General features: G+C 45.7%; 1 protein-coding gene across 3 annotated transcripts in view; it reads left to right on the top strand.

Annotated features, from left to right (window-relative positions):
- Positions 1-10,358: 10,358 nt before the first annotated feature.
- The window catches only part of LOC127424013 (rabenosyn-5-like), a 19,644-nt gene continuing 9,262 nt past the window's right edge, over positions 10,359-20,740 (top strand). The window contains exons 1-5 of one of the 3 annotated variants that reach the window (XM_051668774.1): positions 10,362-10,440; positions 10,520-10,598; positions 13,609-13,846; positions 17,358-17,489; positions 19,301-19,419. In XM_051668774.1, the coding sequence (XP_051524734.1) occupies positions 13,699-13,846; positions 17,358-17,489; positions 19,301-19,419 (399 nt within the window). In that variant the 5' untranslated portion in view covers positions 10,362-10,440; positions 10,520-10,598; positions 13,609-13,698. Of the gene's footprint in view, positions 10,599-13,608; positions 13,847-17,357; positions 17,490-19,300; positions 19,420-20,740 lie in introns of all 3 variants that reach the window. The other 2 variants (XM_051668773.1, XM_051668775.1) reach the window with 2 other exon arrangements.

Below are 20,740 nucleotides of genomic sequence, written 5' to 3'. Positions count from 1 at the left end.
AGCACCACGTCTGGGCGGCCAGTAGGGTGCTTACCAGGATGACCTTCTCCTCGTCCTCCTTGACCTTGCGCCATAACACGTCTCGAGAGTGAGCTAAGATTAGCCAGTCGTCAAGATAGTTGAGAATGCGAATGCCCACCTCCCTTAACGGGGCAAGGGCAGCCTCTGCGATCTTCGTAAAGACGCGAGGAGACAGGGACAGGCCGAAAGGTAGGACTTGTACTGATATGCCTGACCCTCGAACGCGAACCGCAGGAAGGGTCTGTGTCGAGGAAGGATCGAGACGTGAAAGTACACATCCTTCGGGTCTACCACCGTGAACCAATCTTGATGCCAGACGCTCGCTAGAATGCGTCTTTGCATCAGCATCTTGAACGGGAGTCTGTGTAAAGCCCGGTTCAGTACTCGCAGGTCCAAGATTGGCCGCAACCCACCGCCTTTTTTCGGTACAATGAAGTAGGGGCTGTAAAACCCTTTCTTCATCTCGGCTGGAGGGACAGGTTCTATCGCGTCCTTCCGTAGGAGGGTAGCGATCTCCGTGCAAGGTAGCAGCGTTTTCGTCTTTCACCAAGGTGAATTGGACACCGCTGAACCTGGGCAGATGCACGGCGAAGTGAATCACGCAGCCGAGTCGGACGGTCCAGACCAGCCCTCGTGATGGACTGGAAGGCGCAAGCCATGCGTCCAAGTTCCGCGCAAGGGGGACCAAAGGGACAACATCATCGGATGTACCGGCAGGTGGGGCCTCGCCGGCGGGGCGGAGCTCGAGGTGCCACACCATGTCATGGCCGTGCTGAGTCCAAAGACATCGAAGCACTTACCTGGCTCCTTGTGACCACCCCCGGAACAGCCTGGGACGGGGGAGGAAGAGGCCTGTCCTCATGACCCGTGGAGACTGTCACATTGGGGGCAGATTTGTGCCACAGCTGGGCGCTCAGGGCGGGAGACCGCCGCTGGAGCGCCAACCTGCCAAATGGAGTGGTGGATGGTGGTCGTGATGCCAGCCGTACACACCGGATACGTGACCCAGGGAACAAGGAAACCACTCTTGCTGAGCTCTTGAGTGCTGCAGCCACTTGGGCATGCAGTGCAATTAAATGCAAAAGGTAACAAAAAGAAGATCTGCTTACCAGCTCCAGAGCAGCGGGTTTCGTTGTCCCTGGGTCGCCCGTCTCAAGGGCACTTTGAAGCCTTTCACGGGTTCTGGGCGGCCGCGAAACAGGTGGCATCTGCTTCCTGCAGTGGGCTCCATGCCGGGGCCGGGCCGAAGGGGCGGGCTGCGGCGGAGCCGGTGCAGTCACCACAGGGGGGCACCCTTGGCGATGAGTAGATGGGGTGCGGGATCTTGAGCCGCGCCGGGGCAGGATATGCCGGCTAGCATCCGTCTACTGCTCTACCATCGAGAACTGCTGGGCAAAGTCCTCAACTGTGTCACCGAATAGGCCCACCTGGGAAATGGGGGCAGCAAGGAATCATGTCTTGTCGGCCTCACCCATCTCGACCAGGTTGAGGCAAAGGTGGCGCTCCTGAACCACTAGTGTGGCCATTGTCCGCCCGAGAGACCACGCCGTGACCTCCGTCGCTCGGAGAGCGAGGTCGGTCGCTGAGCGCAGTTCCTGCATCAATCCCTCGTGCAATTCCTTTAGCGCCTTGGCGGACTTGCAGGAGAGCCATGGCGTGCAGGGCGGAGGCGGCTTGTCCAGCGGCACCGTAGGCCTTGGCCGTCAGAGACGACGTAAACCTACAGGCCTTGGACGGGGCTTTGGGCACCCGTGCCAGGTGGCGGCGCTCTGCGGGCATAGGTGCACCGCGAGCGCCTTTATCTACCGGGGGATTGCCGAATAACCCTTGGCCGCCCTACCATCGAGGGTAGTGAGAGCGGGGAAGCAGAAAAGATCGGGACCGGGTGGTAAAAAGTGCTTCCCGCAACCTTGTCAGCTTTTCATGCACTTCCGGGAAGAAAGGAACGGGGCGGGGCGTGGCTTTGAGCGGCGCCGCGACCCCAGGAACCAATCACTGAGCCGTGAGGGTTCAGGGAAGAGCGGTGAAATCCACTCTAACCAACGCTCACGGCTGCCTGGGAAAGCATGTCGTCATCTCCGCGTCAGCCTGAGACTGGGCGATCGACCCCGAAGGGAGGAGCCCAGCTGAGGCTTCTGACTGGACGAGCCCGCTCTCCGATGCTGCGCTCGAGAGCTCATCACTTTCGCGGGCTCTGAATAAGAGGCCGAACTCGCCATGAGACGAGCCGGCGGACTCACCCGGAAGCCTGATCGGGGCAGACGAGCGTGCTGGGGAATGGGATGTCTGCGGGGGGATACCCGGCGGAGGCAGTCCCATTGGGGTCCCCAAATCGCCCCCAGTGCTAGCCGTGCTGGCCTCTAACCAGAAAGAAGCCTTTACTGCGCCAATGCCACAAAAAAGCCCGGTTACAATATGCCCGACAACACCTTGACACGCCTCACAGCTTCTGGCACACTAATTTGGAGTGACGAGACCAAAATAGAGCTTTATAGTCACAACCATAAGCACTTTGTTTGGAGAGGGGTCAACAAGGACCAAACACTCTCAACTCCTGGCTGATGTGATGGGTTCCCTCCGCCAGCTCTTTGAACGGCTCCCGGGTGCTTCACCCCCCTCTGCTTCACCCCCGAGTGGCAACAGGCCTACTTCAGTTGCAGAGCCTCGATTACCACCTCCTTTGCTGGGGATCCTAGTTCCTGCCAGGGTTTCCTCACCCAATGCTCTTCGAGCTCCAGCCCTCAAGTTTTCCTACAGACCGCTCCAAGATTGCTTACATAATTACCCTTCTCTCAGACAAGGCACTCTCCTGGGCCTCTGCGGTGTGGCAATCCCAGGATGCCTGTTGTGCATCCTACGCGGCCTTTGAAGAAGAGTTCAAGCGAGTGTTTGACCATCCAGTCAGTGGTCGTGAAGCTTCCAAGCATCTGCTTACTCTCAATCAAGGCTCCCGCAGCACCGCAGATTTCGCCATCGAGTTTCGGACCATTGCGGCAGAAAGTGGATGGAACAATGAGGCATTGATGGTCTGCTTTCAAGGAGGGCTGTCCGAGCCCCTTCAAGATGAGTTAGCCACCCGAGAACCAGCTGCTGATCTTGAGTCCCTCATTGCAAAGGCCATCCGCCTGGACAATCGCCTGAGAGAGCGGAGGGTGGCTCGCCGCTAGGCGTCTCAGTCCCAAGTTCCTGTGAGCAGATCTGTTTCCCCAGTCCATATTCCTGCGCTCAGGGCTTCCCCGGCTCCTGAACAGCCCCGTGATTCCCCGGAGGACATGCAGTTGGGTCGTTCCAGGCTCTCTCCCCACAAGAGGGAACGTCGTATGAGGGAGCGACGTTGCCTCCACTGCGGTGCTTCCGGCCACTTTCACTCCACTTGTTCCGAGCTCTCGGGAAACGGTTATCCCCACCCAGCTACAGGAGGGCTGTGATGGGGAAAATTAGAGCTCCTCCTACTAATGCCATTCTAGCTGTTCCAGCCACTCTGTCCTGGGAGGGCCACCAGCATCAGGTCCAGGCCATGATCGATTCCGGTGCCGCAGGTGACTTCCTGGATCTATCCTTGGCTAAGGAACTTGGGATCCCTACCCAACTTCTTCCTCATCCCCAGGCAGTTACGGCATTGGATGGCAGACCTCTGGAACCTGGCAGAGTAACAGAGGCCACTCAGTCCCTGCGACTTACCATCCATCAATACCAGCAAGAGGACCTGAGGTTCCACTTGCCATCTCACCTGCCTGAGTCCCTTAGCCCCTAGTTCTGAGTTTCAAGAGTCTGTCGACCTGTCTCGAGTCCCCAGTTCCTATCATCAGTTCAAGGCAGTGTTCAGCAAGTCCCGGGCTACCTCCTTACCACCTCACCGCCCCTACGACTGTGCCATTGAGCTACTCTCCGGCTCCTGCCCTCCCAGGGGTCGGATCTTCTCCCTGTCGTCCCCCGAGCGCACAGCAATGGATACCTACATTAAGGAATCATTGGAAGCCGGCATCATCCGTGCCTCTACTTCCCCGGCTGGGGCGGGCTTCTTATTTGTGGGGCCTTAGGCCTTAGGCCATATATCGATTACCGTGGCCTCAACAAGATCACGGTTCAGAATTGATATCCCCTTCCTCTCATGGCCACTGCTTTCGAGCTACTACAAGGGGCTTCCATTTTTACTAAACTGGATCTACGCAACGCTTACCATCTCGTGCGGATCCGACAGGGGGACGAATGGAAGACGGCCTTCAACACCCCCACAGGCCACTATGAGTATCTGGTGATGCCATTCGGGCTCACCAATGCCCCCGCTGTGTTCCAAACACTGATAAATGACGTTCTCCGGGACATGCTTAACCAATTCGTCTTTGTATACCTTGATGATATTCTCATTTTCTCTGGGTCATTGGAGGAGCACAAGGGGCACGTCAGCAGAGTCCTCCAGAGACTCCTTGACAACCATCTCTACGTGAAGCCCGAGAAATGTGAGTTTCACGTAACCCAGGCTCAGTTTCTCGGGTTCATCATCACTCCTGGCCACGTGGAGATGGACCCTAAGAAGGCTGAAGCTGTCCTCAACTGGCCTATTCCCGCCACAGTTAAGGAGGTTCAACGTTTCATCGGCTTCGCAAACTTCTATAGGAGGTTCAATACGAGCTTCAGCTCCATGGTGGCCCCCTTAACTGCGCTGACTAAGGGAGGAGAAATCAAGGTTCACTGGGGTCTGGAGGCAGCGGGGGCCTTCGAGGAGCTCAAGCGCCGCTTCACTTCCGCTCCCATTCTCTCAATCCCCGACCCAGAAAGACCTTTCGTGGTGGAAGTGGATGCCTCAGAGGTGGGCGTAGGGGCCATCCTGTCACAAAGGTGTGAGGATGGGAAATTACACCCTTGTGCCTTCATGTCTCGTCGGATGCCGAGCGCAACTACCACATGGGGGATCGAGAGTTGCTTGCAGTTAAACTCGCCTTGGAGGAGTGGCGCCATTGGCTTGAGGGGGCTCAGCACCCTTTTCAGGTTCTCACGGACCACAAGAACCTGGAATATCTCCAGCAGGCTAAGCGGCTTAACCCTCGGCAGGCTCAATGGTCATTGTTTTTTAATCGATTTCAGTTTCTGCTGTCTTACAGACCCGGCACCAAGAATGTCAAGCCGGATGCCCTGTCCCGAGCCTACTCTCCCGAGACACAGGAGAAGCCTTTGGCATCGATTATTCCGAGGTCTAGGATTGTCGCACCCCTTCAGTGGGAACTGGAAAGGGTGGTGCGAGAAGCTCAAGCCCAAGAGCCAGACCCAGGAGGTAATCCGGCTGGACGCCTGTACGTCCCTCAATCTGCCCGGGCCCAGGTCTTGCAGTGGAGTCACGAGTCTCCCTTGACGTGCCATCCAGGAAATGCTCGCACTCTTGACTTCCTCTAATGGCGGTTTTGGTGGCCGTCCATCAAGGAAGACGTAAAGGTCTATGTGGAGGCCTGCCCCGTGTGCAGCCAGGGAAAGTCTACACATCAGCGACCTCAGGGACTGCTCCATCCCTTACCCGTTCCCCGTAGGTCATGGTCGCACCTTTCGTTGGACTTCATGGGACTCCCACCATCCCAGGGCAACACTGTCATCCTGGTGGTTGTGGACCGGTTCTCTAAGGCCGCACGGTTCATTCCCCTGCCCAAATTGCCTTCGGCCAAAGAGACAGCAGAGCTCCTCATGAACCATGTCTTCCGGGTGTTTGGAATCCCCCTGGATATTGTCTCCGACCGAGGACCCCAGTTCTCGTCCCGGTTCTGGGGTGCCTTCTGCAAGCTGGTTGGGGCCACAGCTAGCCTATCATCTGGGTTCCATCCAGAGTCTAATGGCCAGACAGAACAGATTAACCAGGATCTGGAGACCACTCTGCGGTGTATGGCGGCTAATAACCCCACCTCTTGGGCTACCTACATCATATGGGCAGAATATGCCCACAACACCCTCCTGTCCTCGGCCACTGGACTATCCCCCTTTGAATGCCAGTTCGGGTATACCCCCCCATTATTCCCTGAGGAAGAGTCACAGGTTGGCGTTCCCTCGGCCCGACGTTTTGTCCAACGCTGTCGGCAGACCTGGAGGAAGGTTAGGTGTGCCCTTCTTCAGACCTCCCAGAGATACCAACGTCAGGCTAACCGCCGCCACCAGACGGCCCCTAATTTCCGAGCTGGTCAAAGAGTCTGGCTAGCCACCAAGAACCTTCCCCTCCGGGTCGAATCAAGGAAGCTTTCCCAGAAATACATTGGCCCTTTTCGCATAGCAAGGAAAGTTAACCCTGTTTCCTATCATTTGTTTCTTCCCCGTTCACTTAGAATTAACCCTACATTTCATGTCTCATTGCTAAAACCTGTTTTGTCTTCTCCATTTTTTTTAATAAATCTACATCTCCTGGAATACTGCCTTAAGTGTTTCATTTGGGTCCAACATTACCACTCCCGTGGCTCAGTGGTAGATCTCTCAACCACCACACCAGTGACCTGGGTTCTAGTGACAGTTATCAGAAAACACTGGCAGACAATTTGCATTCTTCTGCACAAAAGCTGCACATGGGATGCTCTTGGACTTTCCAGCATGACAATAACCCTAAGCACAAGGCCAAGTTGACCCTCCAGTGGTTACAGCAGAAAAAGGTGAAGGTTCTGGAGTGGTCATCACAGTCTCCTGACCTTAATATCATCAATCCACTCTGGGGAGATCTCAAACATGTGGTTTATGCAAGATGACCAAAGACTTTGCATGACCTGGAGGCATTTTGCCAAGACGAATGGGCAGCTACACCACCTGCAAGAATTTGGGGCCTCATAGACAACTATTACAAAAGGCTGCATGCTGTCATTGATGCTAAAGGGGGCAATACACAGTATTAAGAACTAAGGGTATGCAGACTTTTGAACAGGGCTCATTTCGTTTTTTTCTTTGTTGCCATGTTTTGTTTTATGATTGTGCCATTCTGTTATAACCTACAGTTGAATATGAATCCCATAAGAAATAAAAGAAATGTGTTTTTCCTGCTCACTCATGTTTTCTTTAAAAATGGTACATATATTACCAATTCTCCAAGGGTATGCAAACTTTTGAGCACAACTGTATGTGTATATATATATATATATATATATATATATATATATATATAGGTGCCTTATGTGCAGGATTAGGTGGGTTACTTTTTAACGTAATCCGTTACATATTTCTGATTATTTAACAATAAATGTAATTAGTGACATAATCCAATTACAGCAATATGAAATCAGTAATCAGATTATTTTTCATTACTTTTGGATAACACATATTGGCACATATGTAAATAAAGTCAAAATAAAATCAATATGATCTCTAAAACTTTAAATGATACCTTGAATGCAAACAGAACATGTTTGAGTATTTTTATGAGTACTGTTGTAGCTGTTATTATATCTAAGGAAAAGAAACATGTACACTGCACCCTACCAAGAAAACAGAAATTGAGCTGTTAATGTAGAACACACGTTATCATCATCATCATCGTTATTATTGTCATAATTAAATGCTGAAGAGTGTCTTTCCTCTGCTTGCTCATGATCCAAACATCACCAGACATCTTTACATTACAACAGTTTATCACTGATTTCTGTTTCTGTTTCTGTTTATGGAGGATTTTAAAGGAGAAAAAAGTTTTGATTCCAAAAAGAAAACAAAATCTAGTTTTAAAGAATAAATTAAAACAGATTTAAACTTTTAGAGTCTTATCAATTACTTATTCCTAATTACTATAAGTGTTGAACATGTTACATATGCCAGAATGTGTCCCTCACCCAGACATTTGAACTGTTCTCAACAATCATTTATCAAAATCAGATACATTCTTCACTGAACTTAAAACACATTTCCCATTAATTTGGTATTTATGTGTACAGTTTGGATGAGTTAATAATGATCAGGGATACAAAATCATGAAGGAAAGTCATAGCAGGTTTTCCATTTTTTCAGGTGATTTTTGTATTGTTGTATTCAAAACTTTTTGTTTTCTTAAATGTTGAAGGTTTAAGTACCATTCACCTGGGGGAAGGGTCATTTTTTCAGCTTCAATATGGAACGGAACAACATACAGGACGTCCTGGCTAATATAGTTTGCATTTGAAACCATGCAGACCAGGGGATTTCTATGCTGTACCAGCAACGATGCACAAATCGTGTCAGTATTGTCAGATATTCCTGCTCCCGCCAAATGATGAGGGCCTTGGATTTCTTTGAGCACTAAGGCTAACTCATTTTAATATGAACTAATTTTAGCTAACCTAGCTAATGTGATTTCTGTGTGGCTCTTATTAACTTCAGATTCTCAGGTCGTTGGATAATGAGAGCATCTTCACAGCTGGAAGGCATAAACTCCACTGAACTTTAATGTTCTTTCGCTTTTCTCTTTAATAGTGTGTGTGCTTGCGTGGCCATCGTGATGAAGCAGCTGTTTGCCTGGAGAGCAGAGTGCTGATGTGAGACAGGTGTTATTTGCACATGTGACTCAAGTGAGACATGCGCATCTAAACATCTCTCACCGTAAACAAACAGCTGTCTGGATCACTTTATGTCAGGAAAATTCACTATTTCTTTTGTCAGAAATGAATACTTGTAATCCCAACTTGTTTTTTTTAAATGTAACTGTAATCTGTTTACAATGGGTTTTTATGTAACGTAATGGATTACAGTTACCTAATTTTTTATCCTGATTACTTTACGCTGTTATGAGTAATTCGTTTCTCCCCAAATCTGCTTGTGTGTGGGTTTAAAATGCCACCGGAAGTCACCAATATGTCCTATCCTGTAATCGGAAATAAAAGCACATAACGTTAGATTCACTGAGAGGGGGTTCAGTGAAAAAACAGCAGCTGACAGCAGGAAGTGCCTGCCAATGTCTGTCTGCACAGATGACTGGCAGCCGTCAATCATTAGCATCCAAACAGAGACAGCAGCCAATCAATAAACAAGTAACAAATGACAACAGCAAACAGACGATTTTTTTAGTGTTAGCGGTCAAGTTCATTTGATAAAATAATTATAACATATTTCTTCAATCGTATGTATAAAGATTTGACTTAATATTGTTGGCATTGTCATTATTATTACAAGTCTTGTATTCTGAATGAGATCATTTGAAATGAGAAAACTGCCCTACACAATGTGAAACTGAACATGGAAAGTTCACATTTAGCAATAAAATATTATAAGGTCAAATCTGTCATTTAGACAGCAGGTATAGTAGGCTTTTCCTATTTTGCATGATATAAACGACATAACTAGAATTACACGTGTTTCTGCCTAATATTATTGTATGTTATGGTCTGAGGAAGAAATGCAGTGGTGATGAATGACAAATGCCAAGATAATGTTTTTGATCATTGAAAACAATGTTTTTTGTTTTTGTTTAAGGTTTAGTTCACTGTATACTTAAGCTTAATTAAGCTTAATTTGATAGCCCCCAAAAGGCAAAAAGCAGTAATATTGTGTCAATTTTAACCCTCTCTATCTGTTTTGTAAAAGACGTGTCGGCTCAAATATGCACAGATTCAGGGAAAACGAAGACTGTTTTATAATCCAGTGAAAATACTTCAGTGTCGGTGTATCGTTTGGCTTTGTAGGGCAGTCTGGTAAATTATTGGTATGTTTAATGTTCATTTTTATTCTGTTATTGGTCTTGTATTACTGTTGTATTTGCAATTGAGTTGTATTGAAAGCTACACAAAAGAGTGGCATTCGCATATAATATTTGTCAACATCATGAACTATGCGTACAGAAAGTATCTTCACTGTATTTCTGTTGTTTCATCTAACCTTACACAACAATTAAGATTGAAACAGTACACTACACAAATTTAAACAACTTGGGTGATTACATTATTCACCAAAACTAGGCTGTTAATGGCGTGCATGATGACATTTAACTTAACCAAGATCTGCTTAATAATAAATGACCCACGCAATGAAATAATGAATTATTCAGTTAATAGCGAGTAGCTAAGAACTGTCAACAAGATGATGAACAAATAACCATGCATTCAAAAGACATTTAGAAATGTTGTCAACACTTTCCATAACTGCATTTTGTCTTGGTAGTGTTAAACTCTAGCCTTCGATTATAGATGTTACGGCAGTCATATGACAACCCCCAGTGATTTTATAAAAGGAAATAACTGAAGTAAACCAAAGAAGACAATCCAGAAGCATGGTTTTATTTCAAACACATTCAGTTTTTTCTTTCAGCAAATATTTCAGTGGTGCTTTTATTATGGAGGAGGAAGAAACGTCCCCTCATGCATGCGAGTGATTGGCTGCTGCCAACGACAAGCCCCTCCCACTTCCGGTTATTCTGAACTCTTGAGGAAAATGTGTTGATATTTACTGTATGTGGTGTAAACTTCACCATCACGTCTGAATTCATCAACTCACGAAGACAGGGTAAACAAAAACGCAGATGAATAAATTGCTCAAGACGTTGTTTGACGCTCTTGTTGAAGTGTGACTTTTATTTTGTCAGCGGATGATGTTGTGATCACACCCGACAGACTGCCGTATGATCGATACTGCTCCGATATCGGTCAATATTCTGACACAAGGTACATTTGTCATCTGTCACTGTGGTTTAGCTCAGGACTGCTGTTGTTTACTCTATTTTAAGTAAAAGACCAGTATATATGATATATATCTTTTATCTGTTCAGTGGAAGCTTTTGAGATAATGAACACCAACTAAAAGTACCGTGCTACTCCAATGGTTATTTGGACAGTGTACCGTGGTAATATAGTGATTGTCGGGACATGTGCCATGGGTTTATAAGTATTCTTTAAAGTATCATGAAATACCACAGTACGTGAATATAGTTCAGTCACATGATATGTCATAAAAGTACCATGTTATTCAGCATCTGATATCATTATAGAGGAAGACTCCAGCTCCATATTCGCCATCATAACCGTTCCACCTTAAATAATGGTGGGTGGCATATAGGACCTCCCGCTTATTTTCATTGCATTTCATTACATTTCATTTCCTTTTTTAAAGGTACAGGTGCACTGAAATCTGAGGCTGCGGTATTTAAATAGATGAATCTTCTAACGTGGCATGTGTGATAATAGTATGTCATTCCTGAGATCGTGGTGGCATAGAGGGACTCATACATATTTTAGTCTCTCTATGACCCCACGATCTCAGATTTAGGAGAATATTTGAAATATTTAGAATTTCGTTAGTCTGTTATTTCTCTATTTTTTTTTCTTGAGAATATATTTTACTGTTATGGGCTTTGGATAGGTGCAATACTTTACCTTTGTTATAATATTATGTTCTTGATTCATATTTATAATGATGCAGCAAAAGATGATTTAATCTTTAATTTCGTTGGTCTATTATTTTTCTATCTCACCACGCTTTCAGATTGTCAAGAATATGATTATTTTTAATGTTAGAATGTATGCAGTTTGGTGCTAGAAGTATACTGTATTATATTGTATTGCTCTGCAGCTGATATCTTACCATTTAAGAGAGTTATACAATACTAGATACATTAACTATATGCGCTTCACATATAGGCGCTTTAGACATATACTGCACCAATATGTCTATGATGTTCTTGGGTTCATAACTAATGAAAAATAAACTCAGCAAAAAAGAAATGTCCTCTCACTTTCAACTGCTTTTATTTTCAGCAAACTTAACATGTAAATATTTGTATGAACATAAAAAGATTCAACAACTAAGACATAAACTGAACAAGTTTCAATGTGACTAACAGAAATGGAATAATGTGTCCCTGAACAAAGGGGGGGGGGTCAAAATCAAAAGTATCAGTCAGTATCTGGTGTGTCCACCAGCTGCATTAAGTACTGCAGTGCACCTCCTCCTCATGGACTGCACCAGATTTGCCAGTTCTTGCTGTGAGATGTTACCCCACTCTTCCACCAAGGCACTTGCAAGTTCCCGGACATTTCTGGGGGGAATGGCCCAAGCCCTCACCCTCCAATCCAACAGGTCCCAGACATGCTCAATGGGATTGAGATCCGGGCTCTTCGCTGGCCATGGCAGAACACTGACATTCCTGTCTTGCAGGAAATAACGCACAGAACGAGCAGTATGGCTGGTGGCATTGTCATGCTGGAGAGTCCTGTCAGGATGAGCCTGCAGGAAGAGTACCACATGAGGGAGGAGGATGTCTTCCCTGTAACACACAGCATTATTGCCTGCAATGACAACAAGCTCAGTCCGATGATGCTGTGACACACCGCCACAGACCATGATGGACCCTCTACCTCCAAATCGATCCCGCTCCAGAGTACAGGTCTCGGTGTAACGCTCATTCCTTAGACGATAAACGCAAGTCCGACCATCACCCCTGGTGAGACAAAACCGTGACTCGTCAGTGAAGAGCACTTTTTGCCAGTCCTGTCTGGTCCAGCGAAGGTGGGTTTGTGCCCATAGGCGACATTGTTGCTGGTGATGTCTGGTAAGGACCTGCCTTACAACAGGCCTACAAGCCCTCATTTCAGCCTCTCTCAGCCTATTGTGGACAGTCTGAGCACTGATGGAGGGATTGTGCATTCCTGGTGTAACTCGGGCAGTTGTTGTTGCCATCCTGTACCTGTCCCGCAGATGTAATATTCAGATGTACCAATCCTGTGCAGGTGTTGTTACATGTGGTCTGCCACTTCGAGGATGATCATCTGTCCTTCCTGTCTCCCTGTAGCGCTGTCTTAGGCGTCTCACAGTACGGACATTGCAATTTATTGCCCTGACCACATCTGCAGTCCTCATGCCTCCATGCAGCATGTCTAAGGCACGTTCACACAGATGAGCAGGACCTTGGGCATCTTTCTTTTGGTGTTTTTCAGAGTCAGAAGGAAGGTCTCTTTAGTGTCCTAAGTTTTTATAACTGTGACCTTAATTGCCAACTGTCTGTAAGCTGTTAGTGTCTTAACGACCGTTCCACAGGTGCTTGTTCATTAATTGTTTGTGGTTCATTGAACAAGCATGGAAAATATGGTTTAAACCCTTTACAATAAAGATCTGTAAAGTTATTTGGATTTTTACAAAATTATCTTTAAAGTACATTGTCCTGAAAAAGGGATGTTTCTTTTTTTTTTTTTGCTGAGTTTACAAGAAAGTGTAATGCTACTCTTATCTACTTCCCTATGTCAGAGCAAGGCATCATATTTACTACAGTCTTTAATTTTAAAAGAATAAAATGTTCTTTAATTTAATAGCACGGAATGACATACTATTATCACACATGCCACGTTAGAAGATTCATCTATTTAAATACCGCAGCCTCAGATTTTCAGTGCACCTGTACCTTTAAAAAATACAGCCAATGAAAATAAGCAGGAGGTCCTATATGCCACCCACCATTATTTAAGGTGGAACGGTTATGATGGCGAATATGGAGCTGGAGTCTGCCTTGTATCATGGTATTGCCACAGTACTTTTTTTTTGTAAGGGTAGAACTTCACGAAGCGCATGTAACTGTAATTGAGAATATTCAACCACACAGATGTGTTATTATAAACTGTCACATAATTGTTAATGTTATATTTGTGTGCGTGTATGTGTGTGTGTGTGTGTGTGTGCGTGCAGGTATGGCTGTGTGAGTGATGGAGAAGGTTTGGGACAGTCTGGACTGTCAGACAGCTGCAGCATAACCCCAGAATCATCAGACCGCTCCTCATGGCCTCATTAGAGGACACAGCTGAGGTGAAGGAGGGCTTCCTGTGCCCGCTCTGTTTGAAAGATCTCCAGTCATTCTACCAGCTGCAGGACCACTATGAGGAGGAGCATTCCGGAGACAACAGACATGTTACTGGACAGCTCAAAAGTGAGTGAGAGAACATATAACAGTATTCACAAGACCAACACTTAACACAGTGACAAAATGAAAATGGGCAAAAATGACAAATACAGATCTTTTACAGTTAGTAAGATAAAGGCCATTTACAAGTGTATATACACAAATAGACACTTCAAGGATAAAAATGTACATTAAAATGAGGTTACTCCATTACAAAAGATAGACAGCTTACAGAAGCAAGTTATTTCTTCAGTAGTGCCATAGTATTGAATGCTGAATTAACGATAATATCAGGCTAAATGTTCATTATCCCAGTTATTACATGGCTACTTAAAGATATTGAATGTGGAATGAAACGAAAAGTAGGAAATTGTTTGCATGGGACAACAATCAATTAAACCGTTTAACGGTCAATAAACAGAAAATCTGACCGCAAAATGATGCGATTGACCAATAGAGCCATCCAGTATGTATTTATATTTATAAATGAGGCTGTGAATAAATAAAAAAATTCTTCACATCTTTTATAGAAATATATGTATATATGCCATAAAATCAGTGGACGTGTTGTAAGTGCAATTTGGGCAGAATCTTATGCTGTTTTCCAGTGGAATGTTTTTAATAGGATAAAATGGGCAGATTCAATTTATATCAGACTTTATTGGCAAGAGAAACTTTTAAGTGTACATTGCCTGTGCATTATTAGACACTATACATTCAGATATAAAACAAACATACTGAATGCTGAAGTTTAATTTGCTGAAGTTTAAAATCTCAAATCTGTTATTTTCTCTGGCTGCCGTTCAGTCTCTACAAGTATATCAGTCAGGTCCTTCTCAGTCTCTATCGTGCACACGCTGGGTCTCTCTCGGGTGGTTCCGCTTTTGAAATGGGTTCAGATGAAAGTCAGTGAGTGTTTTCGCGCGATGTGAAGAGAGACAACAGCTTGCCTGTATAACTCGCCCACTTGCGGATGAAGAATCTTCATTCTCCATACAGTAAATTTGCTCCCATGTTTGTTATGCCTGGGACATGTGTTGCATGTAATGAATAACCGTGCACTGCTTCACACAATCAGTTTCTGTGTTTTTAGGATGTACAGTTGAACATTTATACACTGATGAGCCAAAACATTATGAGCACTCACAGGTGAAGTGAATAACGTTGATCATCACCTAACAAGGCCACATGTCAAGGTCTGGGTAGATCAGATGATAAGCGAACAATCAGTTCTTGTAGTCAATGTGTTGAATGCAGGTGAAATGGGCAGGAGTAAAGATCTGAGCGACTTTGACAAGGGCCAAATTGTTATGGCCAGACGACTGGGTCAGAGCATCTCTGAAACAGCAAGGCTTGTGGGGTGCTCCCAGTCAACAGTGGTGAGTACCTGCTGACAGTGGCCCGAGGAGGGAAAAACCACAAACCGGCAACATGGTGTTGGGCACCCAAGGCTCATCGATCCGTGAGGGCAATGAAGGCTATCCCGTCTGGTCTGAACCGACAGAAGGTCTACTGTGGTACAAGTCAAAGAACATTTTAATGATGGTTACAGGAGGAATATGTCACAACACACAGTGCATCGCATCCTGCTGCGTATGGGGCTGTGTAGCCGTAAACCGGTCAGAGTGCCCATGATGACCCCTGTCCACCGTCGAAAGGGCCTACAATGGGCGCGTGAGCATTGGAACTGGACCTTTGAGCAGTGGAAGAAGGTCACCTGGTCCGATGAGTCCTATTTTCTTTTACATCACGTGGACGGCCGTGTACATTAGCGCCGTTTACCAAGTGATGGCACCAGGATGCACTGTGGGAAGACAAGTTGGTGGAGGAAGTGTGATGCTCTGGGCAATGTTCTGCTGAGAAACCCTGAAAATCCATTCATGTGGATTTTACTTTGACGCGTGCCACCTACCTAAACATCATTGCAGACCACGTACACCCCTTCATGGCAACGGTATTCCCTGATGGCAGTGGCCTCTTTCAGCAGGATAATGCGCCCTGCCACACTGCACACGTTGTTCAGGAATGGTTTGAGGAACATGATGAACATGAGATGTTGCCCTGGACTCCAAATTCCCCAGATTTCAATCCGATTGAGCATCTATGGGATGTGCTGGACCAACAAGTCCAAGCCCCACCTTGCAACTTACAGGACTTAAAGGATCTGCTGCTAATGTCTTGATGCCAGATGCCACAGGACACCTTCAGAGGTCTGTGGAGTCAATGCCTCTGCGGGTCAGTGCTTTTTTGGTGGCATGCGGATGACCAACAGCATATTATGCAGGTGGTCATAATGTTTTGGCTCATCAGTGTATATGCCAATTTTAGCCGCAGAAAGTGGGGAAAAACATTAGTGAAGTTTCGCCCATTGAACACAGGTGCCTGGGTTTGTTCCTAGCAGGCAGCAGATGCCCTAACCCTGCCCCCACCCTAATCCGAGCCTGTGAGGAACAACTCAGGACACCTTTATCCTATTGCATGAAGTTTCAGGAAGTAAAAATAAAAATAAAAACAGATACTGAATTAATTGCTCTAATATTTTATGAACGTGTTAAATTTCCCAGCTGTACTATAAATAAATGGGTGCTTCTTCAGCTTCAAGCCATTTCATGTCTCAGGGGTTGATTTTCTTCAAAGTAAACAGATTTCAACATTCTTCTTTTTGTTATATGAAGGTCTCATTAAAACTGACTTAGAAATAATTTTCACATGATGAAAAAGGCCTGGTGAAAAGTTTCCATCAATGTTTAAAAAATTACACTTGTGGTGTCATTTACATCACATAAAATAATTTTTCCCCTAATATACAGTATATATACCATACATATACTGTACTGCATATGTATGTATAACATTTAAGAAGTTAGAGTACTTGCTTAGTGTCAGTGAAGAGCACGCTTGAGATGAAATATGAGACAAAACAAAGAAAAATCAAGGGAAATATCACTTTTTATTTGCTGTCATTTCTAGTCTTTTAATTTTGCCAAATTGAGTGTGAAAATATGATTAAATTGTGTGTATTTAGGATACATCAAATGTTAGCTATTAAATTAGTCTCAGCAAGACAAAGAAGTCGATCGTTTTATTTGAAAAGTGTTAAAAATGTCATTTCCATCAGCATCATTTCCAGCACAGAATTCTATTAAACACAATACAGAATTTGAGATGAGCTGGAAATGAATGACATAAATCTCCTGTGATGCAGAAACACACATTGTTGGACATTGTTAGTAGACAATTTAAATCAACTAGTGCGAGTGTGAAACATGATTTAACTTCAACTTCAGGTACTTTCAGCACTGTGGACTTCTAGAAAGTGAAGAAACACCCAAATATATAATTATTCATATGCTTATTTAACTAGAGAAACACAGACTGAGGTCCAAAAGAGTCATGATCTCCACCCTGCGCCACTTCTTAACAGCAGTTAGCATTGAGGTGGATTATGCTAGTTCTCTTCAACATCCAAGTTGTGTAGTAACAAGGAAGTCTTGACTAAGTATTTAATTCTTCTACTTGTTTTCACATTGTTTCTTAGGTCTTGTTCAGAAGGCGAAGAGAGCCAAAGACAAGCTGTTGAAGTGGGATGGAGATGAGCGGACTGAGAGCAGCTACGAGTCCTTTTATTATGGAGGAGTTGACCCGTACATGTGGGAGCCACAGGAGCTTGGTAAGTCTTCTTAGTGGAGAATACTGTGAATCTGTCTTTGGTGGTGATGCACTATGCTTTCAGTCAGTTAAGGTTTGATGTCTAGAAGTAAATGTTGAGACTGAACAAACTTGTTTTAGTCTTTTATTTTTGTATTCTGGCTTTATTTGGATCTACAGTGCATCCGGAAAGTATTCACAGCGCTTCACTTTTTCCACATTTTGTTATGTTACAGCCTTATTCCAGAATGGATTAAATTCATTATTTTCCTCAATTCTACAAACAATACCCCATAATGACAACGTGAAAGAAGTTTGTTTGAAATCTTTGCAAATTTATTAAAAATAAAAACCGAAAAAAATCACATGTACATAAGTATTCACAGCCTTTGCTCAATACTTTGTTGAAGCACCTTTGGCACCAATTACAGCCTCAAGTCTTTTTGAGTATGATGCTACAAGCTTGGCACACCTATTTTTGGGCAGTTTCTCCCATTCTTCTTTGCAGGACCTCTCAAGCTCCATCAGGTTGGATGGGGAGCGTCGGTGCACAGCCATTTTCAGATCTCTCCAGGGATGTTCAATCGGGTTCAAGTCTGGGCTCTGGCTGGGCCACTCAAGGACATTTACAGAGTTGTCCCGGAGCCACTCCTTTGTTATCTTGGCTGTGTGCTTAGGGTCGTTGTCCTCTTGGAAGATGAACCTTCACCCCAGTCTGAGGTCCAGAGCACTCTGGAGCAGGTTTTCATCAAGGATGTCTCTGTACATTGCTGCATTCATCTTTCCCTCAATCCTGACTAGTCTCCCAGTTCCTGCCGCTGAAAAACATCCCCACAGCATGATGCTGCCACCACCATGCTTCACTGTAGGGATGGTATTGGCCAGGTGATGAGCGGTGCCTGGTTTCCTCCAGACATGACGCTTGCCATTCAGGCCAGAGTTCAATCTTTGTTACATCAGACCAGATAATTTTGTTTCTCATGGTCTGAGAGTCCTTCAGGTGCCTTTTGGCAAACTCCAGGCGGGCTGTCATGTGCCTTTTACTGAGGAGTGGCTTCCGTCTGGCCATACAGGCTTGATTGGTGGAGTGCTGCAGAGATGGTTGTTCTTCTGGAAGGTTCTCCTTTCTCCACAGAGAAATGCTGGAGCTCTGTCAGAGTGACCATCGGGTTCTTGGTCACCTCCCTGACTAAGGCCCTTCTCCCCCGATCGCTCAGGTTGGCCAGGCGGCCAGCTCTAGGAAGAGTCCTGGTGGTTCCAAATTTCTTCCATTTATGATGTCACTGTGCTCCTGGGACCTTCAATGCTGCAGAAATTTTTCTGTACCCTTCCCCAGATCTGTGCCTCGATACAATCCTGTCTCGGAGGTCTACAGACAATTCCTTGGACTTCATGGGTTGGTTTGTGCTCTGACATGCACTGTTAACTGTGGGACCTTATATAGACAGGTGTGTGCCTTTCCAAATCATGTCCAATCAACTGAATTTACCACAGGTGGGCTCCAATCAAGTTGTAGAAACATCTCAAGGATGATCAGTGGAAACAGGATGCACCTGAGCTCAATTTTGAGTGTCATGGCAAAGGCTGTGAATACTTATGTACATGTGATTTTTTTTCGTTTTTTTATTTTTAATATATTTGCAAAGATTTCAAACAAACTTCTTTCACGTTGTCATTATGGGGTATTGTTTGTAGAACTTTGAGGAAAATAATGAATTTAATCCATTTTGGAATAAGGCTGTAACATAACAAAATGTGGAAAAAGTGAAGCACTGTGAATACTTTCCGGATGCACTGTAGGTTGAACCTTAGTCATTGTCAAACTGTAATCAGTGTATTGTGTTCAATCAGGAGCCACCCGCAGTCACTTAGACTCTTTTAAGAAGCACAGAGCTGCCCGAATCGACCATTATGTCATTGAACTCAACAAATGCATCATACGACTGGAAAAGGTGAATATTTGTCCATTGTACTTCTGGTAATAAAGCATGCTGAACTTTGAGCAATTATATATTGGAAATGAAGATTATGAAATACTGTTGATGCTATATAGGAAAGGCTGTTGTTTGATTTTTGACACGCAAGTCCAGAAACATTGCGCAAATATGGAAACACAGATGCAAATTCTTGTGCCAGGGTATTGCAGTCGTGCGGCCCTGTTGTACATACATAACGTGAGTTTTTATGTTGCTCTGGCGGTAGTAAACCTCCGTACTCAAACCTGGTTGTGTTTGGTGCTATCTAATTGCAAAGTAATTAATTACTATAAAAGCATTATGGGATGAGGAGAAGGGGGTGGCCGGGCCGTGAGGGTGCACGCCTGGCGCTGAGTAGCCCAATCTGGTTCCACACTGGTGCTGAAACCCAGGAATGGAGGAAGACGCGCCGTCAGAGAGCCCCCTCCGCTGACGGAGGATCGCGATGCCGAGGAGGTATGATACAGTGGTACTGGAGCGGGTCGCCCAAAGGCGGAGGAGCCCGCTGCCGTCTGCCAGGAGACGAAGGAGCCGCTGCCGTCCGCCAGGGGGCGGGGGAGCTTGCTGCCGTCCGCCAGGAAGTGGAGAAGCCACTGCTGTTTGCTAAAGGGGCGGAGGAGCCGCTACCATCCACCAGAGGGCGGGGGAGCTCGCTGCCGTCCGTCAGGAGGTGAGGTCCAGTGCCATCGCCCAGTGTCGCGGAGGACCACTGCCTTTCTTCTCTCTCTCTCTCTCTCTCCCTCTGTCTCTCCCGCCCTCTTTTCCTCTCCCCTCGTCCTACCCAGGTACCCAGGAGGCGGGGAAAACCAGCCGGCGAGGACATGGCCGAAGGGGCAACTCCTCCCCACCGGGGGGGGGAGTAAGTCAGTCCGGAGCTTTCCCCAGCCTGAATCGGGTGGTGGGGGTGTGTGATGAGGAGGAGGGCGTGGCCGGGCCGTGAGGGTGCACACCTGGTGCTGAGTAGCCCAGTCAGCGGGAGAGAGATAAGAGGAGGAACCAGGGATGCCAGGGGGGAGAGAGACACACACGGAGCTGTGTGTGTGTTCGTGGTCGACATCTGTTATTATGTTCCAGTTTGATGTGTTGTTGAGTGTTGATCCGGTTCCTGACTCCTCCTTTCCCAAACCACGTTACACATTACATTTCAAATGCTTGGAATCAGATTACAGTTACTGACCTTCAATTAATTACTTTTAATTACACTACTTAGGCTGCAGATATTTCTAAAATCATATTTTTGTACAATACATACAGTACACTGCCCTCCACAAGTATTTGGACAGTGAGACACTTTCCA

The sequence above is a fragment of the Myxocyprinus asiaticus genome, chromosome 33 (genome assembly GCF_019703515.2).
Source record: "Myxocyprinus asiaticus isolate MX2 ecotype Aquarium Trade chromosome 33, UBuf_Myxa_2, whole genome shotgun sequence".
In the NCBI taxonomy this organism is placed as follows: Eukaryota; Metazoa; Chordata; class Actinopteri; order Cypriniformes; family Catostomidae; genus Myxocyprinus; species Myxocyprinus asiaticus.
Note: the sequence above shows the minus strand (reverse complement) of the source record. Positions and strands in the feature narration are given on the sequence as shown.